Here is a 20,240-nt window from a genome sequence, read left to right on the forward strand (position 1 = left end):
TCCTCACCACATCCTCCAACGAACCGAAGTGAAGATAGCCTCAGAGACGGGCTGATTGTTACCTGACGTCTCCAGTTGTATATCCTACCAGAATGTCTCTCGATCAGGACCTGACCACTCAAGCAAACTACGAGGAGATCGCCTCGGAGCATGTCGACCTCGACTGGGCGGTCGACTTTACGCAGCGAATCATCTCTGGTTCTGCCACGCACACGCTTGTCGTCAGGAAGCAGGGCGTAAAACACGTCATGTAAGCTCACTCGACGCACTGCGTTTATCTTGTAGCACCTACGCACAGCCCGCAGATTCGACACAATCGGCCTCGATGTCGAGAAGGCGCTGGTAGAGGGCCGGCCTGCTGAAGTACGGTTCATTTCGGCTGCCTTTTCTGCGTGCTGCCGTTCATCGTGACTGTCTACGCCAACAGTACAGCCTGGGAGCTGCACATCCAGTCATGGGCTCTGCATTGCAGATCCCTCTCCCTGCCACTCTGCAAGAGGGCGCAAAAATAAAGGTCATTGTCTTCTATAAGACGACGAAGGACTGCATGGCGCTTCAGTGGCTCGAGAAGGAGTAAGCGTTCTCCGTGCCGCGCGAGCTCACTTACGATTAATTTGTCTGTCCTCAGGCAGACGCAGGGCAAAACATTCCCGTATCTGTTCAGCCAATGCCAGCCGATATATGCGCGCAGTCTCGCGCCATTGCAGGACACGCCGGCAGTCAAGATTGTATGGGTTCAGCGTTTGATATCATCCACGGCACTACTTGATGACTTTGCGTAGACATACGGGGCGAAGGTATCCTCTGTGTTGCCGGTTCTCCTGTCCGCCATCCGCGTCTCTCCCCCGTCTGACGGCCCTGCTCACGATGGGAAGATCATTGGCAAGGAGACTGTTACGTACACGTACAAACAGGTGTGGCATTTATCTCATTCCGCCCGCTTTGCGACGGCGACGCTAACGCCCTGACTTCCCGGTAACTTAGCCCGTACCGATCCCTTCATACCTGATCGCCATCGCGGCAGGCAACGTGCGCTATCTCCCGTGCCCCAAGGTCGACGGGAAGCAGTGGTCCGCCGGCGTATGGGCGGAACCAGAAACGATCGAAGCCGCATACTGGGAATTCGGGCAAGCCATCAACAAGTGGGGCAACTGTCTCGCCTTACGCGCGCGCGCATCCGCTGATACGCGGTCTCCCCCAGGTTCGTCGTGACGGCAGAGACGATTCTGCCGCCGTATAGGTTCGGTGTATACGACGTGCTGGTCCTCCCGCCGTCTTTCCCCTATGGCGGCATGGAGAACGCCTGTCTGACGTTCCTGACGCCCAGTACGTTGCCCGTTTGCCATGGCCATCCTCGTTCATGCTGTTTGACGCGTCGTGCGAACAGCGCTTCTTGTCGGGGACAGGTCCTTGGTACGCTCCTCCGTGCATCTGTCCGCATACGTGGGAATGAGACTCCCCTTTCCAAGGTCGACGTCGTGATCCACGAGCTTTCGCATTCCTGGTTCGGCAACGGTGTCACGTACGTTCGCTTCTTTCACTCATGCCCGCGTTCTCCGACACCCAATTGCCCCCGCAGGCAAGCCAACTCGTCCCACTTCTGGCTCAACGAGGGCTGGACGACCTACATGGAGCGCCTCATCCTGCAGCTCGTGCACACCCCGGAGGAGCGCGGATTCAGCTTCGTCATCGGCGCAAAGTCCATGTACGACGACCTCCAGCGCTACGTGGCGCAGCCGAAGTACCAGCGCCTGGTCATCCCGTTCGAGAAGGGCGAGGACCCGGACGACGCGTACAGCAAGATCCCGTACGAGAAGGGGGCCAACCTCCTGCTCCACCTCGGTCAGTCGTGCCGCGGTTTCATCCTGCCATGGCTGTCTCATAGCCACGGCGCACAGAGCGGACCGTCGGCGGGCTGGAAGTCTTCCTTCCGTACGCGTATGACTACGTCTCTACTTTCATGGGCAGGAGCATTACTACCGAGCAATGGAAGGCCCACCTGTACGCCTATTTCGAGAAGCACGGGGGCCAGAAGAAGATCACGGCGCTGAACAGCATCGACTGGAATGTGGGTGTCATCTATCATGTCGGCGGATCCGCAGATCGCTCAGACGGATGTACCAGGCATGGCTCAGCGGCGAAGGCACCGAGCTTCCGGTCAAGATGGAGTATGACTTGCAGCTCGCCGAACAGGCGTACGAGCTCGCGGCCAAGTGGGATGCGTCCCGGTCTACCGCCGACGCCACCAAGCTTCCCTTCGCCTCTTCCGACCTCGATGCCTTCGATTCGAACCAAAAGGGTACGTCTGTCTCACTGCGAATGCTTGTGCGTAGGATGCCATTGGCCCACGCGTTGTTTCTCTTCCCCCAGTCGCCTTTCTGGAACGCCTGCAGTCCTACCCAGCTCTTCCCGGGTCCCACGTCACCCTCCTCGGCAACCTGTACCAGCTCGCCGAGACCACGAACCCTGAGATCCGCCTGCGCTTCTACGAGGTCGTCTTCCTTGACCCCACGTCTTCCGCTGCGACTGCGCTCGCGCCCGCGGCGGTGAAGTGGGTCGTTGGGAAGGACAGCACCGGCGTCGTGAAGGGCCGCATGAAGTTCTGCCGGCCCGTGTTCAGGGACGTGAACAAGGTCGACCACGCACTTGCCGTGCAGGTGTTCACATCGGCTAAGGACGAGTTCCATCCTATTGCCCGCCGGCTCATCGAAAAGGTCTGTTCGTCCGGCATCTGCTAGAACGACGAGCTGACGGTGCCTTCCAGGATCTCGGACTGGCGTAGCCGGAGATGCATGGTGCCGAATCAACGAATGAACGGGGTGAAGGCAGCTGGGTTACCCCGTGTCTCGCAGTCAAGAAGCGTGTACCATAAGTGAATACGATAGTGCAACTATGTACGAACAATCCGCGTGCGTCTAATATGCCGTGAGCTACTTGAAGCCGCCCCAGATGTCCCCAAAGGCATCGTCCTTCTTTTGCATACCAGGCAGCGGCGAGCCAAATATCTCGTTCCCGCCCGTGCTCGCACCTCCGGACGACCCCCACACATCGCTGGTGGTGAAGAGAGACTGCTGCTGAACGGCTGGCTGTGCGGCCGGCGCGCCCCATATGTTGGGCTGTGCCGGAGCCTGTGGTGTCGTCCCCCAGCCCATAGAGCCGCTGGCGGCGTGCCCGACCACGTTCGTTGACTGAGCTGCAGGCTGCGTCGCCTGCGAGTCCCATGGGCTCCATGCGGTCTGCGCTTGCGTGAGCTGACCGAACTGACCGAACGCCATGGGTGCAGGGGCCGTCTGCGGGGCAGCAAGTTGAGCAGCAGGCGTCGAGAAGAGCGAGAGAATGTCCTGCTTGACGTCTTTCCTCGGCGCGGACGCGGCTGGGGCGGATGGCGTGCTCGCGGGCGCGTTGAAATCGAGCGAGAACAGATCGTTTGAGGGCGTGGGTGTAGCCTGGAGCTGGGGGGTATGTTGCTGGGCCTGTGGCGCGGATATCGTGGATGCAGCCGCACCCTGCTGATTCCGGTTCGCAATGCTCGTGGAGAGCAGCTGATGTGGTTGTGGTTGTCGGTTCGTGATGGATGCACGGGATGCGGAGACGGTGACGAGTGATTCTACGGGTGTTTGCGATCGTGAGGTTGCCTGCGTCGTCTGTGCGGGTATTGTGGCTGCTGGCACTGGCGCAGCTGCAGACTGGGTATCGAGGGTGGAGGGGTCAGCAGGCGGAGGGCCTTCCATTGCCCATCGTTTGGATTCATACTTGGAACGGATGAATGAATCCATCTTGCTACAGAGATGGTCAGAACTGGGGCTAGTTACGCAGACTGCTGAAGTCACGTACTGATCAGCCGGGATATGACCTGACCTGAGATGCGCTTCCCAGTACAGGTTCGCTAGGCGGTTTCCCCATTTTTGTATGGACTGTTGCGAGGTACGGTGAGGCCTCGGCACCAAGAAACCGCCATAAGGTACTTACGGCCATCTGTTCGGGTGTCCATACGTCAAGGTCCACGGACTTGACTTTGCTTATATGAGTACCCATAGATCGGTGGATTCCCGAACAGCGAATGCATAGGAATACACCACTAGCAGCAATGCCTTATTAGGCGCATTCCAGAAATTAAGCGGGTACCCTACATGTTCCATGATGCCCATCGGGGGTCTACGGTGGCGGCGATGTCTCAACATTCCGTCAGCAACCCTAAAGTAGATCTGACGCACCGTTCCGCTTGCAGTCTGCGCAGACCTTGTTCTCGGGCCTCTTGAGCAGCTCCCTGAGTGTCTTTGCATGCTTTTCTGTGGTGGCCTTGTCCTGTCGCGACATGCTGGTGAGGGTGAGCAGGAAAGAGACACGTTGGAGCAGTGCAGGAGCACGCTGGACGCGGTGCACGATGATCGACGAAGAGTAGCGCCTGTGTTTGACGCTGTTGACCGGTGGCACGTCCCATACACGAAGCCAGTACGAAACCACCATGTCCGCGGCAGCACGCGCAGAGGCTCGCAGAAAGGCCATCCTTAGCCGTGGCGGCGACCGCCTCGCAAGGCTCACATCCTCCGCAAGGGGCGAGGATGCGTCGGCGTACATGCATGACGGTATGTGCGCACGTCTGCTGCACGTCTATGTGACGCTGACATCTGCATTTCAGACCCCCCGCTCGCACCATTGCCCGACCGGCCCACGCTCGAACGGCTCGTCGGCGAGCAGACGGACCTCCCCACGCCCACCGCGACGGCCGCTGCACCCAGGGATTCGCGCCAGCGAACGCGTCCCCAGCAGGTGCGCCCACCGCCAGCACGTCCTCCCAATGGTGGCGTACCGGAGACGTCCTCCCCCGACGAAACGATGAGACAACTCCGCGAGGCACTCGCCGCCGCTGGCCCGCTACCATCCTTACCTGGCGCGTCCTCAGAAGGCGACCCGCTAGCGGCCATGATGGCTAATTTCGCGCAGGCTGGCAACATGCCAGGTATGACTTCTGAAAAGGCCGTCATGACAAAACCAAAGACACGTCTCCAAAAGCTGCTGCCGTTCCTGCATCTCATCGCTGGATGGGCGTTGCTCGCATACTTCATACTATGGCAAGAGCCCCAAGCTTATGAAGCGCAGACGCATGGCTCTGGCTCTGACAGGTTCTGGAGACGCTGGGCAGAGCTCGGATGGAGGGGCCCTGAGGATTGGGGTGTGCAGCCTGTAGTAAGTGCCTGATCTCCTCGCTAATAGATCTCTGACATTCCCCGAAGCCGTTCTTCTGGGCATTTACGACTCTAGCATTAATCTTACACTCATGGCGCATATTCTCGAAGCTTGTAAGTCTCTTCTGTTCTGATCTCGGCAAATATTCCAACCGCGTTCCAGGATGTCCCACAACCACCAATGCTGCTAGCGCTGGCGCTTCCGCACCTTCCTCCGCCATTACCTTCATTGGTTACGAATGGCCTAGCGTATCTGAAGATTGGAAGCGTCTTCCTAGATGACATTGCAGGCCTTCTGGTCGGCATCGGGCTACTTGTATGGATTGCAAGTTGGTTTGCAAGCTAATGTGTATTATGATATGTGACGGCTGCCCCGGCAATGCGATGATATGTGTAACCAGTGTATGGCAGAGACAATTTACGGTAAAACGGCTGCGGCACCAGTCTTTGGTCGGTCCTTGCCAAAGAATGGATCGTCAAACGTTGTATTTTTGAAGGCCTTTGGTGTGGGCGGGTCAACAACAGGAAGTCCGGCTGCTGCACGTTCTTTCTTCCATCGCAGCCACGGGGACCCACCGCCAAGGTCCATGAGTTCCTGGAAGATGGCAGACGACCATTTCTGGTCCATGTTGAGGATCCGTGATGTGCCGTCGCCTGCAATGCACATGCCGCGTATACCGAGAATCAGTAGACAAACTGTGGACAAGGGTTATGAACGTACGGAACTCGACCACCATCTCTGGCTGCCACTTGTGCTCCGGGGCCCTCGGCAGCTTATTCACTCGAATCTCCATGTCAGGGTTGGCGAAGCGTATCCGCGGAAGGTCTTCCTTTACAAAATGCCTGTAGACATAACACACCCACAAGACATGAGGATGTCCACCTCGTGCCGCAGAAACACATGAGCGCACCTCGCCCCGAAGTGGTCATTCCGCTGTGCATACGTGAGCTTCAGACTCTTGATGGCCTCGAGCTGTGGGCGGGGTGCCTTGTTTAGATTCTCGAGGACCTTGGACAGCTTTGAGGGCCCGAGGAGTGCTTTGGCTTTCCGCGGCATGGTCGGTGTCGCTCACTGCAAGGTGTGCAGGCCAAATGCGGAAGGGATGTTTGCTGCTATTGATCCCGGCGTGTTTGAGCGTTCACGCACCTCCTTCCCTCCCGCCATGTCGTTCCTCTCTCGGCGTGTGCTGCTCATGTTTTGCGCCGTTGCTATCAGTGTATTTTCGTCAGGCTGGATGTTCTTTGGCTCGGGTGCTCTCAGCTTGGGTCTTTCTGCATCTGATGTTCTCTGGAGCCATCGACCGTCGGCTCTGATTCATTCGCCTCTCCTCAGTATTCTACCTAATTTTGCGTCTCAGAACCTCCCAGTTCCTGGAACCCTAAAGCGACCACTCCTACAGCATAACGTCGCGAATGTACAAGACGACCATATGCTAGGCGTAGCCTCAAATATATACGTTGTCTCGCTTCCACATAGGACAGACAGAAGAGCTGCTATGGAGCGGTTGAAACAGGCTCTGGAATTAGATTGGACCTACGTCGACGCGGTGCCATCTGGCGACCCGTCCATCGTGGACGTTTTGGAACGTGTCCGTAGGACACGGTTCCCTCCTGGCGAACTCCAGGACGACCTCCCGCAACAATTCGCTTGGCCCGACATCTTGGAGATTGACGCGCTTGTACACTCCTCAATGCCACTGGACCTAGCAGGATCTGATATCTGGGCCAAATCACCCGACGACACCAATTTTTTCTCTGACTCCTCTGTCTGGCCGCCTAACAAGCGAGGTCTTGAACAATCTCTTGATGATCTCGACGGCATCCTGGAAGCTCATCTCCCAGAGACGGCTTTTGGTCCTGATATCGCTCCTCTGACATGTGCGACAAGGAATAACATCACTGGGCCTGAATTCACACCGTCGCTTCCTCCTTATATGATTTTGACCCCAGCCAAAGTAGCTTGCTGGATGTCCCACTTGGAAGTCATACGGCGTATCGCCAATAGTGTTGCTCCGGACACGCTCGCCTCTGCCCCGAGTGGAAATGCCGTGGTTACTTCATACAATCCTCTGTCGCGCGGCGTTGGCATCGTGCTAGAAGACGACATAGATATGGAACGCGACATACAAGCGAGACTTCAAGATGTCTGGACTGCCCTGCCGTCTGAATGGGATGTCGTCTTCCTCGGTGTGTCCATGATGCGCGATCCTGGTATCTTATGTCAAACTTATTGGGAAATAGGACATTGTTGGTCAGACGAGAGCTACTACCCTGCTCTTCCACCTTCGCCCTCAGCAACTTTTAAGAAAACAAGCACCAACCTCCACCCGTCCTTCGCTCCAAAATGCACACACGCCTACGCGCTCACGCGCGCGGGCGCTCGCCGGCTGCTCCTGCATCTGCGTCACCCGCCCTTTGCGTACTCGCGCGCCATAGATCAGGCGATGTCCTGGCTCATACAGAGTGGGCGACTGCGGGCATTCTCCGCTGTGCCCAGCCTCATTGTACAACGCAAGGTCGCAGAGAGTGATATTGATTCAGGAAATAGCGGCATCGGTAGTCTGTGGAGAGAGCACCTGGAGAACGGTGTACTGGGTAGTTGATCATGCCAATGTACTGTACACTATTCGAGAGCAAGCGAATGGCATGGGGAATCACGAAACAGCGTGTGATCAAACTCTACTATTCCGCCGAGGTCGAGGAGAATTCACGAGTGCTTTCTCGTGCTCTTTGCCGACTCCCATGACTGGTGTCCGAGGTAACAGAATATTAGTCGGCTTGGCTTTTCAGTAAGGAAAGCGTATATCTGAGACGAGTAATTATCCCAGCTGACGCGAGATTTGGTCGTCCAGCTTGAAGTTTCCCTTCTTGAGACCCTCCAAGATTTGTTCCTCACATCGCAGAGTATGCTGCAGAGCCATGTCTCTCTCCCTTGCCATTGACGAATGCTCCCAGATCTTCTTCATTTCTGGGATAGCTAACCGTAACCGTTTCATCACAGGAAGTAGCTCCTTGATCGTGCTGCATGCGAGCAGCGCATCCGTGGCGCACTGAAGAAATGCTATGATGACATACGCGGAACGGCATCAGGGAGAGCAGTGTGACAGAGTGCAGGGACCAGTGGCGTACAGGCGTGTTTCTCGTCATCCTGAGGGAAAACATCGGCAGCTCTGAGATATGCCTCTGCCGCTTTGCGATAGTGGTCCTTCACGGTCTCAGGTTCTTCATTACGCCGCGCACATGCGCTGGCCATTTGATTATGATAGAAGCCGATCATCCTGTCAACCGTATTGCGAACATTTTTATGCGATTAGTGGTGCTGACTTACGAATGTGCCTCGCCCTTTGGATAGAGATAGAACGACAGAAAGAATCCAGGGTCGATCGGACCGGGTGGGGAGACGGCAGGGGCCGTTTCCATCTCTGCCAGTAATTGATTGGACTCCTCGTATAGATCCGTCAAGGCGCGCTGAGGATCCTGCTCTGTGCGACATATCTTTTGATATACCGAAAATACTGGTCAGCCAGAATGCAGCCAAGTTCACCTAGTTTATCCATACCACCATCATAGCGTCTAGACGCAAGCACTTTATGCCTCGAGCAATAGTGGGCATGAAAATGGCACCTTTGTCTTTTATCGAGACGTTCCGCCAAGCGTGCCGTCCCCAGTCCAGCACAGCCAGAACGCGCGTGTAGAATTCCAGCGCCACGTCGCCTTTGTTTGAAATTTGCAAGGCCTCGAAGCCTCGCATCAACCACCCACTGGCCGATGATACAGTCTATGTGAGAAACCTCACAGCGGGGTACTTGAGATTGGCATACCGAAGTGTGACTGCCAAGGCTGGGCGTACACCATCCCACCCATCAATGCGCTGCCGTTTCTGCACCTCCTCTATAATGAACTGAGCGTTCCCCGAGGTCCATGCCCCTGTCTTTTGGCTTTCGAACGTGACTGCAAGTTCGTGTTAGGGATTCAGCGCTCGTATGTGAACATCTTCGGGTCTACCACCAATCTACGCACCTTGATCATTGTACATCTTCTGCCACTTGTTGTCAGCGAAATGAAAGATTCTAGGATCGCGAATAATGGCATTGGAGATCTCAGTAATAGCCTAATTTCCCTCAATGTAGTGAACTCGAGTAACATTGGGAAAGGACGTACTCCGGTATATCCTGATAGCGCGATTGTCCCTCTGATTTTGGTCGTCTTTAGCTGCTTCATCATCCTCAGACCCTCCTTCCAATCCTGGGAGCGTGTCCTGAGTTGGAGTACTCGAGGATGAAAACACATCAGTGCATACTTGAGAAGCACCAAAAATCACCCATGCCTAAATATGCATATTCTGTAAGACACATTGGACTCAGCTCTGGCTATGCAACATACACTGCTTTGCATAAGTGTGGGATCGGTTCGTAGCCGTGCACTCATGGCCTCGGCTCTTACCCATGGCGCGTCCGCCGCTTTGACAGTGACATACGGTACCTGCCCTGGACGGTTGCTGAGTGCCTCAACGGTATTCTTTAGTTCGTCTGTGTATTGCTTCTTCTGCCTCTCTTCTGCTGCTGTGAGACCCACAGCCGGAAGGGCACCAAGAGCTTTCGCCCAAGATTCTCGGCTTTTTTCATGCTCGCAAAGAGACTACAAATGTCGAGTGTGAGTAAACTTCAGACTACTCCAGTTTGTGCTAGAAGGCGAGCTTACGCGTTGTGCAGAAGCAAGACGCGCCCATGCCTTGGCATATTTCGGATCGATCTGCGTCGCCTGAAACAATCGTTCATAAGCGCAGACATAGTTTTATATGCTTGGCTCACCTTCAGGGCATCAGTCTCTGCATCCGTGAATCTCCTCGTAGTCAGTGCTATGACGCTCACAAAGGGCTGATGCTAAACCAAACTCACCTTGATAAGCCTAATGAGCAAGCTGCACGATTCGAATACAGTACGGCGTTCTTGTCATCGTGTGCAAGAGCATCCGAATACTTCTGGTGGGCCGCTGCGTACTCGTGTTTGCAGAACAGCGCATTGCCCTCCTCCTTCAAGCGAAGCACCTCTGCTGACATACTCGACGGTCAGGAGTGAAGAACGGCGACCTCCGTATTTAAACTCTAATGCCTCAAGGCCCGGAGGTCGCCTTCTCGTGCCTCGCTTGACTATATGTAATTGATGGCCAATGCATCACATTTGCCGGTCCCGCTTATAGACCATAAAATGCTATTGGTAGAGAGCATCGTACAGTCACCGCTGCATTTCCCACCAATTCGCCCCAACGTCCGCCTATTGCTGCACGGATCGGTGAAGTAGCGCGGACATCGCGTATAGGTCCAAAATCTCTGCACTCACACTTGCTTCGGCAATAAGGACACATGACCTCACACTACTGAGCTTCAAAGACCGATTACACCTACATCTTCAACTCTCGCCGACATCTTAACCGAGAGGAACAAGTAGTTGGATCGTCTGCCATCTTCATGCAACAGTTGTGCTCGTTAGTACTGTCTTTGACATCTGCACGAATACTACACACCGAGAAACCGTGTGTTGGATCATTGCGAGGAATTGATGCTAAATGACATTGCCGGCTTGCGCATACAGCTGTGGATAGTGACGGGCCGACGGCGAGCGACCCCACCGACGTCTCGGTTAGAAAGAGCGAATAACAACAATGTGGCGATCGTGATCGAGTTCACAACAGATACAGGACTTCTGCACAAGGACCGTCATCTGGACGGAGTAATCGATATCGATTAGTCGTTCTAAACTGTACAATCTTTGATGTACCGCTGCTCAATCATTGTCCAACAAGCAAGCGTTACAATGGCAGCCCGCAAATTTCGCAATCATTGCCACCATGCGTGTTCTCAAAAGTGCAGTGAGGGCAGATACGCACGTTGCCGGCGGCACTAGAACCGCCGCCGCCGCCGCTCCCATAGCCAGCTTCCTCTCTTGCTATCTGGTCGTAGATCTCCTGCGGGATGTCTTCGTTCATCGCCGTGTGCGAAGGCGCCGAGGGTGCCGATGTGTCCGGACGAGCGGCTGCGCGACGACAAAATCGATCAGTGAGCCGGACAAGGGTGGACACGACATAGGAGTACTCACGAGCCATTTCACGCGTGAAGGTCATCAATGTTTGCCACCCTTCCGTCCGAATCAGAGGATCAAGAACTCCCGGGTCGTCGACATTGGATGATGTAGCAACGTTCAAGAGAACCTTCATATCATCCTGCACGAGGTTATGAATACAGATGAGGGCGATCTTGGAAGTAACAAACGACACAAACCTGTGATAGCAGCTGTGTTGTTCCCAGAAATGATATAAGATGCCAGTCGCTCAACCACTTGGCTAAGGCACTACGGAGGTGCGGGTCACCACCAAAAGTGCTCTCAGGTATGTCCGGCGCTCGAAGACGAGAAAGTTCGCGAATCACGCTGTCGGTACTCTGACTCTCCACACCAGGACGATTCTCAATGGAGAATGCTGTAGAGTGGAATGTCGGTGATGGGTTTTGGGGGAAGCCATGGGACACCTGCAAAAGATCACTGAGTCAGACAGGGAGGCCAGCGAGAAAAAATGCTTCACATACATTGACCATGAGATATTCCACCGGGAAAGAAGGCTTTGCACTTTTCTGTACGTCCAAACCGTACTCGTTCTTATACCGGAAGAATACGTCCGGCACATATCGTGCTGTATCGTGATTACGATCCTCCTCCTTGATTCGGACAATACCAGGATCAACACTAGCCTCGATCATGTCTGCCTCCACCATAGCACAAGCCTGTTCTGAGACTTGGTACGCAGAAACATCTACGCCACCGTCCTCCGTGCCGGTCAATATAGCCGTCACCATACGGGACGCAAAGAGACCAGTTGTGGAGGACTTTGAAGGAGTTGGGTTGGTGTTCTGTACATGAGCGGTGAAGATAGCCTCGAGCGATGACAGATAGAATGATTGTGGATGGCGCTTGTACTTGTTTTTGGTCCTGTCTTCTGGTAACGGCTCTAGATCTGTAAAAATGTAACCCACTATTTGCAGTGGTGGATTTGCAGCGGCCGCCAAGACACGGATACGAGGCTCATCTTCCCATGGCAAGCCCAGTGTCAGGCCATCGGTTTCGCCTTCTTGTGAGGGTTCATGGATGGCCTCTACCACCGCCTTGACACCCATGGGAACTTTATCATACGGCTCATAACGGCCGATGAGCCATCCAAACCGTTGAGACCCGGTCATCCGCCATGCTTGCAGGAATCGGTCAATGATGTCCGCGGAAGCGATTTCAAGGTGGTCGACCATACGGAAGGGCTGACTCTGTAAGGTTATAGCGGAAGGTTGGCAAGCCGTACAGATACCAGCGGGCCATGGCGGATGACCCCCACTGGGACACGGAGTCTTGACCTTGTAGGACAATTGGGATAGTGGAGGAAGCAGCGCAGTCGACGACGTGGCGGCTGACACCTTGGGGGTGACTTTCTGAAGATACGCATGATATGACAAGTGCTTGATGTTGTGCTCGGTGTGGTAAGCAGCATCGTATGGCTCAAGAGGCATGCAATAGTCGCACATGGCATTCGCACCATGCTTGCAAAATTTAGCATCACGTCCGCGAGGGATTTTGCCGTCTTTGGAGCGCCAGAAGGCGTCCACAGGATCCTCCTTCACGGACTCCCAAGGGCGATGAGCCGCACTACCAGACGCTGGCGCAAGTACTGTGGCCTCGGCTGTCGCGGCAGTTGTACGTTGTTCCTCTGCGCGTTCCTTGTAGGATACAAATAACAGTGCGCCATGACTGTATGGGCCTGTCAGTTGAGCGAGGGCTATTCAGAGCTCAAACATAAATACCTGAGACCAAGGGTCTGGAGATTGTTCCCCCGCAAGGTCGACACAAGTGTCTCGTTACCGCGTGGGCGATCGGAAATGGTCAGCGTCTCAGGATCGGCGTTGGTCGCCGTCTCAAGTATCTAGTTCCTGTAGTGGTTCGCAAACGCTCAGATGAGAGCAGGTGACCGACTACACACCTTCGCCGCGAGCTCTGATATATCAGCTGTCGGCGGGAACTCGAATCGAGAATTCCCGTCCTTTGATCTAATTCGAATCAACTAAAAGGGTGTAAGGCGGGTTTGTCTGGCGAAATAAAAATGAGTGGCTCACCATATTTACGGGACGTGGTGGTTGCGGTAGAGATTGTGGCAGGCGAAACACAGGCCTCTCTCCATTGAGACGCGTACACGCGGACGTCATCCTCACGTGCAGGAGATGTGTTACGTAATCCAGAGACGTGATAGGCGGATCATGTGAGACGCGTCGTGGAAGAAGCGCTCTCTCAGTCTGGCGCAATCCCCGGCGCGTATGGCGAGCCTTCGAGCAAGCAGTTGCTGCCAGCGTCAACTGTCGACATGCGCATTAGATTTATCAAATTCGAAGAACATTTCAGGATGGCGATGTGTGTCGCTATCACAAGTCCATGCTTCTACACGAAAACATGGGAACGTCCACAGCCATTCAAGACATCCTAGCCGCAGCCCGCTTCATGGACCAACACAACATTCCACCGAGCGACGCGACCAGCGGTAGCTCCACAGGCAGCCGTCGAGCGCGATCTGCGAGCCAGCCGGTTCCAGCGCATCCAATTCCAGGGCCCAGCAACCGGGTATGTTTGATGAACTTCTCACAACTGCGACGGGCGAATAATAGGTTGGACAGGGCTCAGACACATTCGACTTTAATCAGTTCAGTCAGTACGCAGCGGGTTCTAGTACCGCGCCGACGTACCCTTTGAATTACGACGAAGCCGCGTTCACAAGGGCGCTACTTGCTCTGCAAGGCGGGCCACCCGTTCCAAATACCGTTCCTTTGCAGCAGGCCATGCCGCCGCCGCCGCCGCCGCCTAACATGCAGGCGCAGAACATTCCGAACCCTACACAGGCTCTACTTGCGGCTCTTCCATGGCTGCAATACCTGCAAATGCAAAGTCAGTACGGCCACCTCCCCCCACAGCTGCAACAATATCAGTATATGCCGCCTCCAGCCCACGCGCAACCAAACTTCCCGTTCAGTACGAGCGGCAACCAGATGCATATGTTCGGGCACCACGAGCCTGAAGCGTCACATTCGCATGCGCAGCAAGTGACCCCGCCACCTCCGCCACAGCCGCAGTCACCCGTAGACAACACACCGTCACCTGAGGCGGGACAGGAACCCTCAGAGGGTGATACGGTTGCAATCGTTGAGGATAAGAGGAGACGAAACACGGCCGCATCAGGTCAGAGCACTCACCTATTGCATTTGAATTATGCTGAATGCCCGAGGGCTGCAGCACGATTCAGGATCAAGAAAAAACAGTGGACGCTGAACTTAGAGCGGACAATTTCCGACCTTTCCGGTCGTGTGCAGGAGCTAGAGGGCGAGGCATCTGAGCTGAGGCGAGAGAATGGGTGGTTAAAGGAGATTGTCATGCTGAAGAGTAAACGGCTGCAGGGCGTTGTGCCCGATCTTGGAGATACATCCGGTGGATCGACTCTACAGAACGAGGAGAGCGGTCAACAAAGTCCACCCTCGGGTGGAGGATCTGGGGAAGGCAAGGGCAAAGAGAAACAATCGACATGATGCCTAGCTTGCGGCTTTTATATAGCGCCTGTATCTAACGAATTCCGAATACCCAGTTCTCCGGCCACATGAATCTCAGAATTCGGAATTTACTATATATGGAAGGCCGCGTCCGACGTGCGACCCGATCACGTCGTCGTCAGTCATTGCGTGCCGTCATGTCTTTCGGACGACCACCTTCAATATCTGCAGGTTTTTCGCCGAATCCTCCTGTTAGTGCAACCATGCTCTATGCTGTACTCGTTTACGAAATTACCCTCCACACAGGACAGGGGATCGTTCCCACTTGACCACTATGGTATGCAGGGACATTCACGAAGTTGCTGGCTTTTTCATAGATAACCTCATAGGCGAGTGCAAAGACTACATGAAAGTCTATCTTGACTGTCTACGCAAGAACTCAAGTAATTCGACGCCTTGTCGTCTTCTCAACCGCGAATATCTTGAATGCCGAATGAGCAGGTGTGTGTGTGCCGCGGCTCTCGCGCACAGATGACGCTCACACGGTCTACTCAGGGGTCTGATGGAGCGTGACCAATGGCGAAATCTTGGACTTGCAGGAGTCGAAAAGTCTAGCGCAAAGGATGATCCTCACGATACTGCTCAGACTACAGCCTCGCCAAGATCGAGCTAGTACCCTTGTGCTCCATGTACGTTGACTATCTGCTCTGCGGTCCAGTCGACCGCAGAATGTATTACTCTGCTCGTCCTGGCATGAGATCCCATATACGACGTTGGAATGTGCAGTACGTCCCGTCGTCCTCCTGTTTCCTCAGTGTGTCCGTTCGTATGCGAAAATAGCCTTTCAGGAAATGGTGGGCTTTTTTCTATCTTAGTGCTAGTAGACTAACTAGAGTTCGTGTTGGCGCCCGTGATATTCAAGGTGTGGCGTGATTAGATTCTGTCCAGTGAGGACATGCCAATATAATGGCAACGCCAAAGGTCTCCGCCCTTTCACCCGCCATGTTATAGCTTAATCTTATGTCTTCTGTCTTCCTTTAGCTGTGGCCGATCCTTACTTCAGAGAAGCCGATGATGTCAGCTTGCATCTCAGACTGCGCGGTACTTATTGTGGTCAGCCTATGGCGTGTGATGCACGTTCGCGGCGACAATTGACACACCTCCCTCCGATGGGAAGAAGCCGTCTATTCCGGCTATCCGCGGCTGCATCACCTTCCACATTGGGTACGTCTGCTGCCGTTTCAGGCCGATCCCCTTTTTACGCCGGTTCCGGCGGAGGAACGTTCGTCATTGCAGAGCCGCATTTGGCGCCATCTCACATGCTCTGCATACAACGTGCATCGTCTAAATGTGACAGTGGGCGATGCCTCCGATGTTATTACCGATGCTCCTGGGTATGCGGTGCGGACCTCACCCCTCGTAACTCAACACTTGTCTCCCATGTTCCCCCCTCTCTCGGTGTTGACGCACATCGCCAACCAGGTGTTGGTGATCCTCGCCTCGCCTGCGCAGAAACCCCTCGAGCCATCACCACGACCACCACCCCGACAGTTATTTGACGTACAAGTGAGTGTGCCATTGCCGAGACTGTTTTACGTACTCACGCCGCGTATCGCAGGCTCATCGAGGCGGCAGAGGAAATACTATAGAGAACACACTCCCCAGCTTCGCCTGGTATGTTCCACAAAGACGTCGAGAAATGGCGCCTCATACATCTGATCAAGGGGCCTGATCGATGGGGCGACGACACTAGAGCTCGACAACGGAATCACCAAAGTGAGTCGTCGGAGTGCATGTTTGAGGGCAAGCTGGGCTGACACCGTGGTTAGGATGGCGTTGTAGTGGTTTGGCACGACAATAGCATCGCCCCAGAGAAATGTATTGATACCTCACCGGCTGTGAGTCTCCATCAGGCATCCCGTGTCCCTCGCACTCACGAGCGCTCAAGTTCTCCGGCGATCCGGACTTCCCATACGTCGGGAAGTACGTCGCGAATCTCACGTTTGCGCAATTGCGGACGTTGGATTGCGGGTCGAAGAGGCAAGCCGACTATCGTAAGGCTCACGCCCTATGTCTGCATGTTGAACGAAGAGTCGAGCGTGCTGTACAGCGATGCAGCTGACGTACCCCGGAACACGGATATCAACCATGCAAGAGGTCTTTGAATTCGTGGAGTGTGCGGACCCTGGACACCAGATCCGCTGGAACATCGAATCCAAGATCAATGCACAGTACCCGGAGCGGACTAGGGGAGTGCAAGATTTTGTTCGGAGGCAAAGTGCAGTTTTCCGAGCCAGTCCCTACTACTCGTCTATTACGGTAAGACCAGAACGGCACACAATTGCAGCCCGTCTTATTTCTATCTCTAGTACCAAAGTTTCGATTGGAGAACCTTGGTGGCCATGAAGGTATGCAGTAAATAATTGAGCAATGGCGCATCACTCAACATCGAGTAATTAGGACCTAGATCCATCTATGCCCATCTCGGCGCTTATTGACGAGTGGGTCGCGATCTGTTACTCCATTATAGTACACCACTGATGATGATCAGCGACACGGGGTTCATGCCAGATAACACTACTACGCCGTGGTTAGCCGGATTGCGACTTGACTCCTTTCCTGGACCCACGCTCGGGCATCAGGTCGCGCAAGCAGCACACGCTATTGGTGCAGACATACTTTCTTCTTCTGCTAGTTCTTACTTCACACCGGCCCCCGACCCATTGATGGAAAGCTATGTGGCCTTCACCACGAAGGAGATGGTGGACGAGGGTCACAGGCTGGACATGTCTGTGAAGGTGTGGACTGTAAGCATTCGTTTCAAGTGCAGCAAGGGCTATCGGCATTGAGCGAATTACGTTTAGGTGAATCGGCTTAACGAAGCGGAGAAGATGTTTGACTACCAGGTGGACGGTATCATTACCGATTGTATGCTCTTCATTTACTGTACCTGTGCCTAGAGATCTCACGACGCCTTGCTACAGATCCCAGTGTGCTGCGCCGCATTGCCAAACAACATGGTCTTCCAGTTGCGCCGAAATACCCTAAGCAGCGAGTTTTCGCTTGCCTTGACGAGCATCTCGCGAGGCAGCGGTTCTAAACGACCTCTTAATTACACGTACTTTAATGTTTTCATGACGAACACTGCGTCATGTGTATGACTGCGCCTACAATCCTGTAATCTTCTTTAGACATGCTATACACCAAATAGACTGGTCCGCGAACTTGTTCACAGAATGGCCCGAAGGCGATTGGTCGGCGGCGCTAGCCGCTCCTAAGCGCCGCCTCGTCGGGGAGGATCGGGTATTACCTCTCCGGCGCCTGCCTCAAACTCCGCAACTGGTTTCCTCATCGTCACGTCCAACGTTGAGCACATCCTCTCCCCGCCATGGCTGCCATCCAGCTCGCCAAAAAAGCTGTTTCCCTCCCTCCCACCGTTCGCACCCTCGCGTCCGGTGTGCCCAGTGCACCCCTTGTTAACTTGTCCGTCCGCGAGCTGGTCGGGCACGGTCACGCACACGGGCACGGTGCTGTTGGCCCTCGTTCAGATATCCCCCCTCAGTGGGTGAGCAGCGTGACGGCGAGCTCCACTAGCGGCCTGGTCTCCAAGAGCTTTGCAAATGGTGAGCATCCTCCCCAACCCCTGCACCCGCCCCTAGGTGTGCGGGACACCCCACTGACAGCACGCCCGCGAAAAACGCAGCCCGCACGACCGGCGTCTTCCAGAAGCGCCTCCTGCACTCGACCCTGCCCGCGCAGATCGAGCCGCAGGTGCCGGACTTCTCGCACTACGAGGCGAAGTCGGACGCGACGAACCGCGGCGTGTCGTACTTCATGATCGGCTCGCTGGGGCTGCTCTCCGCGTCGGTCGCCAAGTCGACGGTGACGGAGTTCCTGACGACGATGGCGGCGTCCGCGGACGTGCTCGCGATGGCGAAGGTCGAGATCGAGCTCGGGACGATCCCCGAGGGCAAGAACGTGATCATCAAGTGGCGCGGCAAGCCCGTGTTCATCCGCCACCGCACGCAGGACGAGGTGCAGGAGGCGCGGAGCACGAACTGGAAGGCGCTGCGCGACCCGCAGTCGGACGAGGCGCGGACGAAGAAGCCCGAGTGGCTCGTCATGGTGGGTGTCTGCACTCACTTGGGGTGCGTGCCGATCGGCGAGGCTGGTGACTATGGTGGATGGTGCGTTTGCGGTCCGTTCTGGGGCGAATATGCCAGCTCACGACGCCCTTATGCAGGTTCTGCCCGTGCCACGGTTCCCACTACGATATCTGTACGGTTTGCCTCTTGTTTTTCTCCATTCAGTGGGCTGACCTGCGTATTCAACAGCCGGACGTGTTCGCAAGGGTCCCGCTCCTGTGAGTCCGTATGCATTGTTTCTGGGCTTGCTTCTGACTGGTCTTGCTAGACAAACCTTGAGGTCCCTCAGCACGATTTCGACGACGCGAACGGGCTGCTGGTCATTGGTTGATAGATGTTGCATCCATAGAAACTCAGCGTACACTGCATATAATGGATTGCTATCGTCGGCGGACATGATCCTCGTCAATGCACGATGTATGGCCGCACAAACTCCGGCTGTGTCTCGAGCGGTCGGGTCTTGACGGTGAGTCGAGTACCCGTATGCATGACATCATGTATGCGTAAGGTCCGTGATTCACACATTCGCTGGCTTCTGGCCTTCGAGCTCTACTCGTTCTCACCCTGGTGGTCCGGGGTAGCCTGATTCTCGAGCTTGGCCGTGGCCCGGGTCCCAGCTGACCTGTTTGCCAGATTGAGTCGATCGGCGATTGCGATCCTCGCGAACACTCCACGGTACTTGTCGCATTGAGATCCGTGTGTGGTATCGTCCCTTCGGATCTCCCTGCTTCGGTGATAGCTTCGCTCGTACCATGTACGCGGAGGCCGTGGACGCAAGCGGTGAAGAAGCTACTACGCGTGCGCCCGAACGCACTTGCAGGAGAGGCCGTTTGTAATTGCATTTACTGAGGTCTTCTTACATGACCCTGCCTTGTCTCGTGTACGTGTAAGACCTGTTTCTCTCGCGCCGCGATTCAACTGTGAAGGGCTATACACAGGACTTGGGCGGGTCCAATTATGGTAGGCAATGTAGGTATAGCGGATACCATTGCTAGTCTTTATGGGTTTCTATATCATTGCGAGCGAAGCGAGCATATCGACATGAGGGTGAGCCCTTGCTTTCGCCGGGGACAAACAAAGCCAGAGAGTTCACTACAAGCGCCCGAGTATTTTTCGCACTTGCAGCATTAATTAAGTAGGCTGTAAGTTGTTCAACAGTGCGCCAATTCTCATCATTTGAGTCTCAAATGGATCCAAATTCCGTCCTCTATGTCTCTGTGTATCAATGTCGGTGAGTTTCGATGGTTCTGTGGCACTGTCTTGGTGGCGAGGATAGCAGTCGTGCAGCAAGTAATTGTCTTGAGCAGTATCCTTTATGGCATACAAATTAAGTTACATATATCACGC

At 54.9% G+C, this 20,240-nt stretch overlaps 9 protein-coding genes across 9 annotated transcripts; 6 read left to right on the forward strand and 3 right to left on the reverse strand.

Annotated features, from left to right (window-relative positions):
• Positions 1 to 9: 9 nt before the first annotated feature.
• POSPLADRAFT_1176959 (hypothetical protein) lies at positions 10 to 3,267 on the forward strand. The gene is made up of 14 exons (XM_024488454.1): positions 10 to 250; positions 306 to 363; positions 428 to 573; positions 629 to 728; positions 783 to 914; positions 985 to 1,142; positions 1,202 to 1,326; positions 1,388 to 1,413; positions 1,470 to 1,522; positions 1,580 to 1,842; positions 1,899 to 2,068; positions 2,125 to 2,299; positions 2,371 to 2,714; positions 2,765 to 3,267. Exons 1-14 carry the CDS (start codon positions 93 to 95, stop codon positions 2,780 to 2,782), a joined length of 1,926 nt encoding a protein of 641 aa, XP_024344744.1. The 5' UTR covers positions 10 to 92; the 3' UTR covers positions 2,783 to 3,267.
• On the reverse strand, positions 2,856 to 4,317 carry POSPLADRAFT_1176961 (hypothetical protein; the record flags this gene model as incomplete). Its single annotated transcript, XM_024488455.1, has 5 exons — positions 2,856 to 3,780; positions 3,835 to 3,914; positions 3,970 to 4,078; positions 4,131 to 4,155; positions 4,215 to 4,317. The coding sequence occupies 5 exons, from the start codon at positions 4,315 to 4,317 to the stop codon at positions 2,931 to 2,933; spliced, it is 1,167 nt and encodes a 388-aa protein (XP_024344745.1). The 3' UTR covers positions 2,856 to 2,930.
• Positions 4,318 to 4,465: 148 nt separating this feature from the next.
• On the forward strand, positions 4,466 to 7,283 carry POSPLADRAFT_1043129 (hypothetical protein; the record flags this gene model as incomplete). Its single annotated transcript, XM_024478228.1, has 9 exons — positions 4,466 to 4,586; positions 4,640 to 5,187; positions 5,235 to 5,300; positions 5,350 to 5,484; positions 5,588 to 5,997; positions 6,054 to 6,130; positions 6,205 to 6,265; positions 6,403 to 7,064; positions 7,192 to 7,283. The coding sequence occupies 9 exons, from the start codon at positions 4,466 to 4,468 to the stop codon at positions 7,281 to 7,283; spliced, it is 2,172 nt and encodes a 723-aa protein (XP_024344746.1).
• A 722-nt stretch (positions 7,284 to 8,005) lies between these two features.
• On the reverse strand, positions 8,006 to 10,245 carry POSPLADRAFT_1129769 (hypothetical protein; the record flags this gene model as incomplete). Its single annotated transcript, XM_024483877.1, is given in 8 exon segments — positions 8,006 to 8,247; positions 8,511 to 8,730; positions 8,749 to 8,947; positions 9,008 to 9,066; positions 9,348 to 9,431; positions 9,570 to 9,824; positions 9,908 to 9,947; positions 10,085 to 10,245. 8 exon segments carry the CDS (start codon positions 10,243 to 10,245, stop codon positions 8,006 to 8,008), a joined length of 1,260 nt encoding a protein of 419 aa, XP_024344747.1.
• A 749-nt stretch (positions 10,246 to 10,994) lies between these two features.
• On the reverse strand, positions 10,995 to 13,422 carry POSPLADRAFT_1030822 (hypothetical protein; the record flags this gene model as incomplete). Its single annotated transcript, XM_024476749.1, has 7 exons — positions 10,995 to 11,218; positions 11,282 to 11,405; positions 11,464 to 11,709; positions 11,767 to 12,970; positions 13,024 to 13,142; positions 13,200 to 13,280; positions 13,333 to 13,422. The coding sequence occupies 7 exons, from the start codon at positions 13,420 to 13,422 to the stop codon at positions 10,995 to 10,997; spliced, it is 2,088 nt and encodes a 695-aa protein (XP_024344748.1).
• An 837-nt stretch (positions 13,423 to 14,259) lies between these two features.
• POSPLADRAFT_1129960 (hypothetical protein) lies at positions 14,260 to 14,787 on the forward strand (the record flags this gene model as incomplete). Its single annotated transcript, XM_024483900.1, has 2 exons — positions 14,260 to 14,443; positions 14,498 to 14,787. 2 exons carry the CDS (start codon positions 14,260 to 14,262, stop codon positions 14,785 to 14,787), a joined length of 474 nt encoding a protein of 157 aa, XP_024344749.1.
• A 158-nt stretch (positions 14,788 to 14,945) lies between these two features.
• POSPLADRAFT_1064370 (hypothetical protein) lies at positions 14,946 to 15,496 on the forward strand (the record flags this gene model as incomplete). Its single annotated transcript, XM_024481794.1, has 4 exons — positions 14,946 to 14,999; positions 15,055 to 15,085; positions 15,138 to 15,249; positions 15,304 to 15,496. The coding sequence occupies 4 exons, from the start codon at positions 14,946 to 14,948 to the stop codon at positions 15,419 to 15,421; spliced, it is 315 nt and encodes a 104-aa protein (XP_024344750.1). The 3' UTR covers positions 15,422 to 15,496.
• Positions 15,497 to 16,188: 692 nt separating this feature from the next.
• On the forward strand, positions 16,189 to 17,848 carry POSPLADRAFT_1052063 (hypothetical protein; the record flags this gene model as incomplete). The annotated part of the gene is made up of 11 exons (XM_024480239.1): positions 16,189 to 16,314; positions 16,367 to 16,422; positions 16,473 to 16,524; positions 16,578 to 16,646; positions 16,697 to 16,802; positions 16,859 to 17,067; positions 17,118 to 17,156; positions 17,209 to 17,249; positions 17,300 to 17,555; positions 17,613 to 17,676; positions 17,733 to 17,848. 11 exons carry the CDS (start codon positions 16,189 to 16,191, stop codon positions 17,846 to 17,848), a joined length of 1,134 nt encoding a protein of 377 aa, XP_024344751.1.
• Positions 17,849 to 18,087: 239 nt separating this feature from the next.
• On the forward strand, positions 18,088 to 19,302 carry POSPLADRAFT_1165506 (hypothetical protein). The gene is made up of 5 exons (XM_024487889.1): positions 18,088 to 18,371; positions 18,452 to 18,935; positions 18,992 to 19,026; positions 19,083 to 19,111; positions 19,162 to 19,302. The coding sequence occupies exons 1-5, from the start codon at positions 18,137 to 18,139 to the stop codon at positions 19,222 to 19,224; spliced, it is 846 nt and encodes a 281-aa protein (XP_024344752.1). The 5' UTR covers positions 18,088 to 18,136; the 3' UTR covers positions 19,225 to 19,302.
• Positions 19,303 to 20,240: the final 938 nt, after the last annotated feature.

This window comes from Postia placenta (genome assembly GCF_002117355.1).
Source record: "Postia placenta MAD-698-R-SB12 unplaced genomic scaffold POSPLAscaffold_1, whole genome shotgun sequence".
NCBI lineage: Eukaryota > Fungi > Basidiomycota > Agaricomycetes > Polyporales > Adustoporiaceae > Rhodonia > Rhodonia placenta.

Coding starts and splice junctions, on each gene's coding strand:
- POSPLADRAFT_1165506 (XM_024487889.1), top strand. CDS start 18,137: ATGGCTGCCATCCAGCTCGCCAAAAAAGCTGTTTCCCTCCCTCCCACC. Junction 18,372..18,451: donor CTCCAAGAGCTTTGCAAATG/GTGAGCATCCTC, acceptor CGAAAAACGCAG/CCCGCACGACCGGCGTCTTC. Junction 18,936..18,991: donor GCTGGTGACTATGGTGGATG/GTGCGTTTGCGG, acceptor GCCCTTATGCAG/GTTCTGCCCGTGCCACGGTT.
- POSPLADRAFT_1176959 (XM_024488454.1), top strand. CDS start 93: ATGTCTCTCGATCAGGACCTGACCACTCAAGCAAACTACGAGGAGATC. Junction 574..628: donor CTTCAGTGGCTCGAGAAGGA/GTAAGCGTTCTC, acceptor GTCTGTCCTCAG/GCAGACGCAGGGCAAAACAT. Junction 1,327..1,387: donor TCTGACGTTCCTGACGCCCA/GTACGTTGCCCG, acceptor TCGTGCGAACAG/CGCTTCTTGTCGGGGACAGG.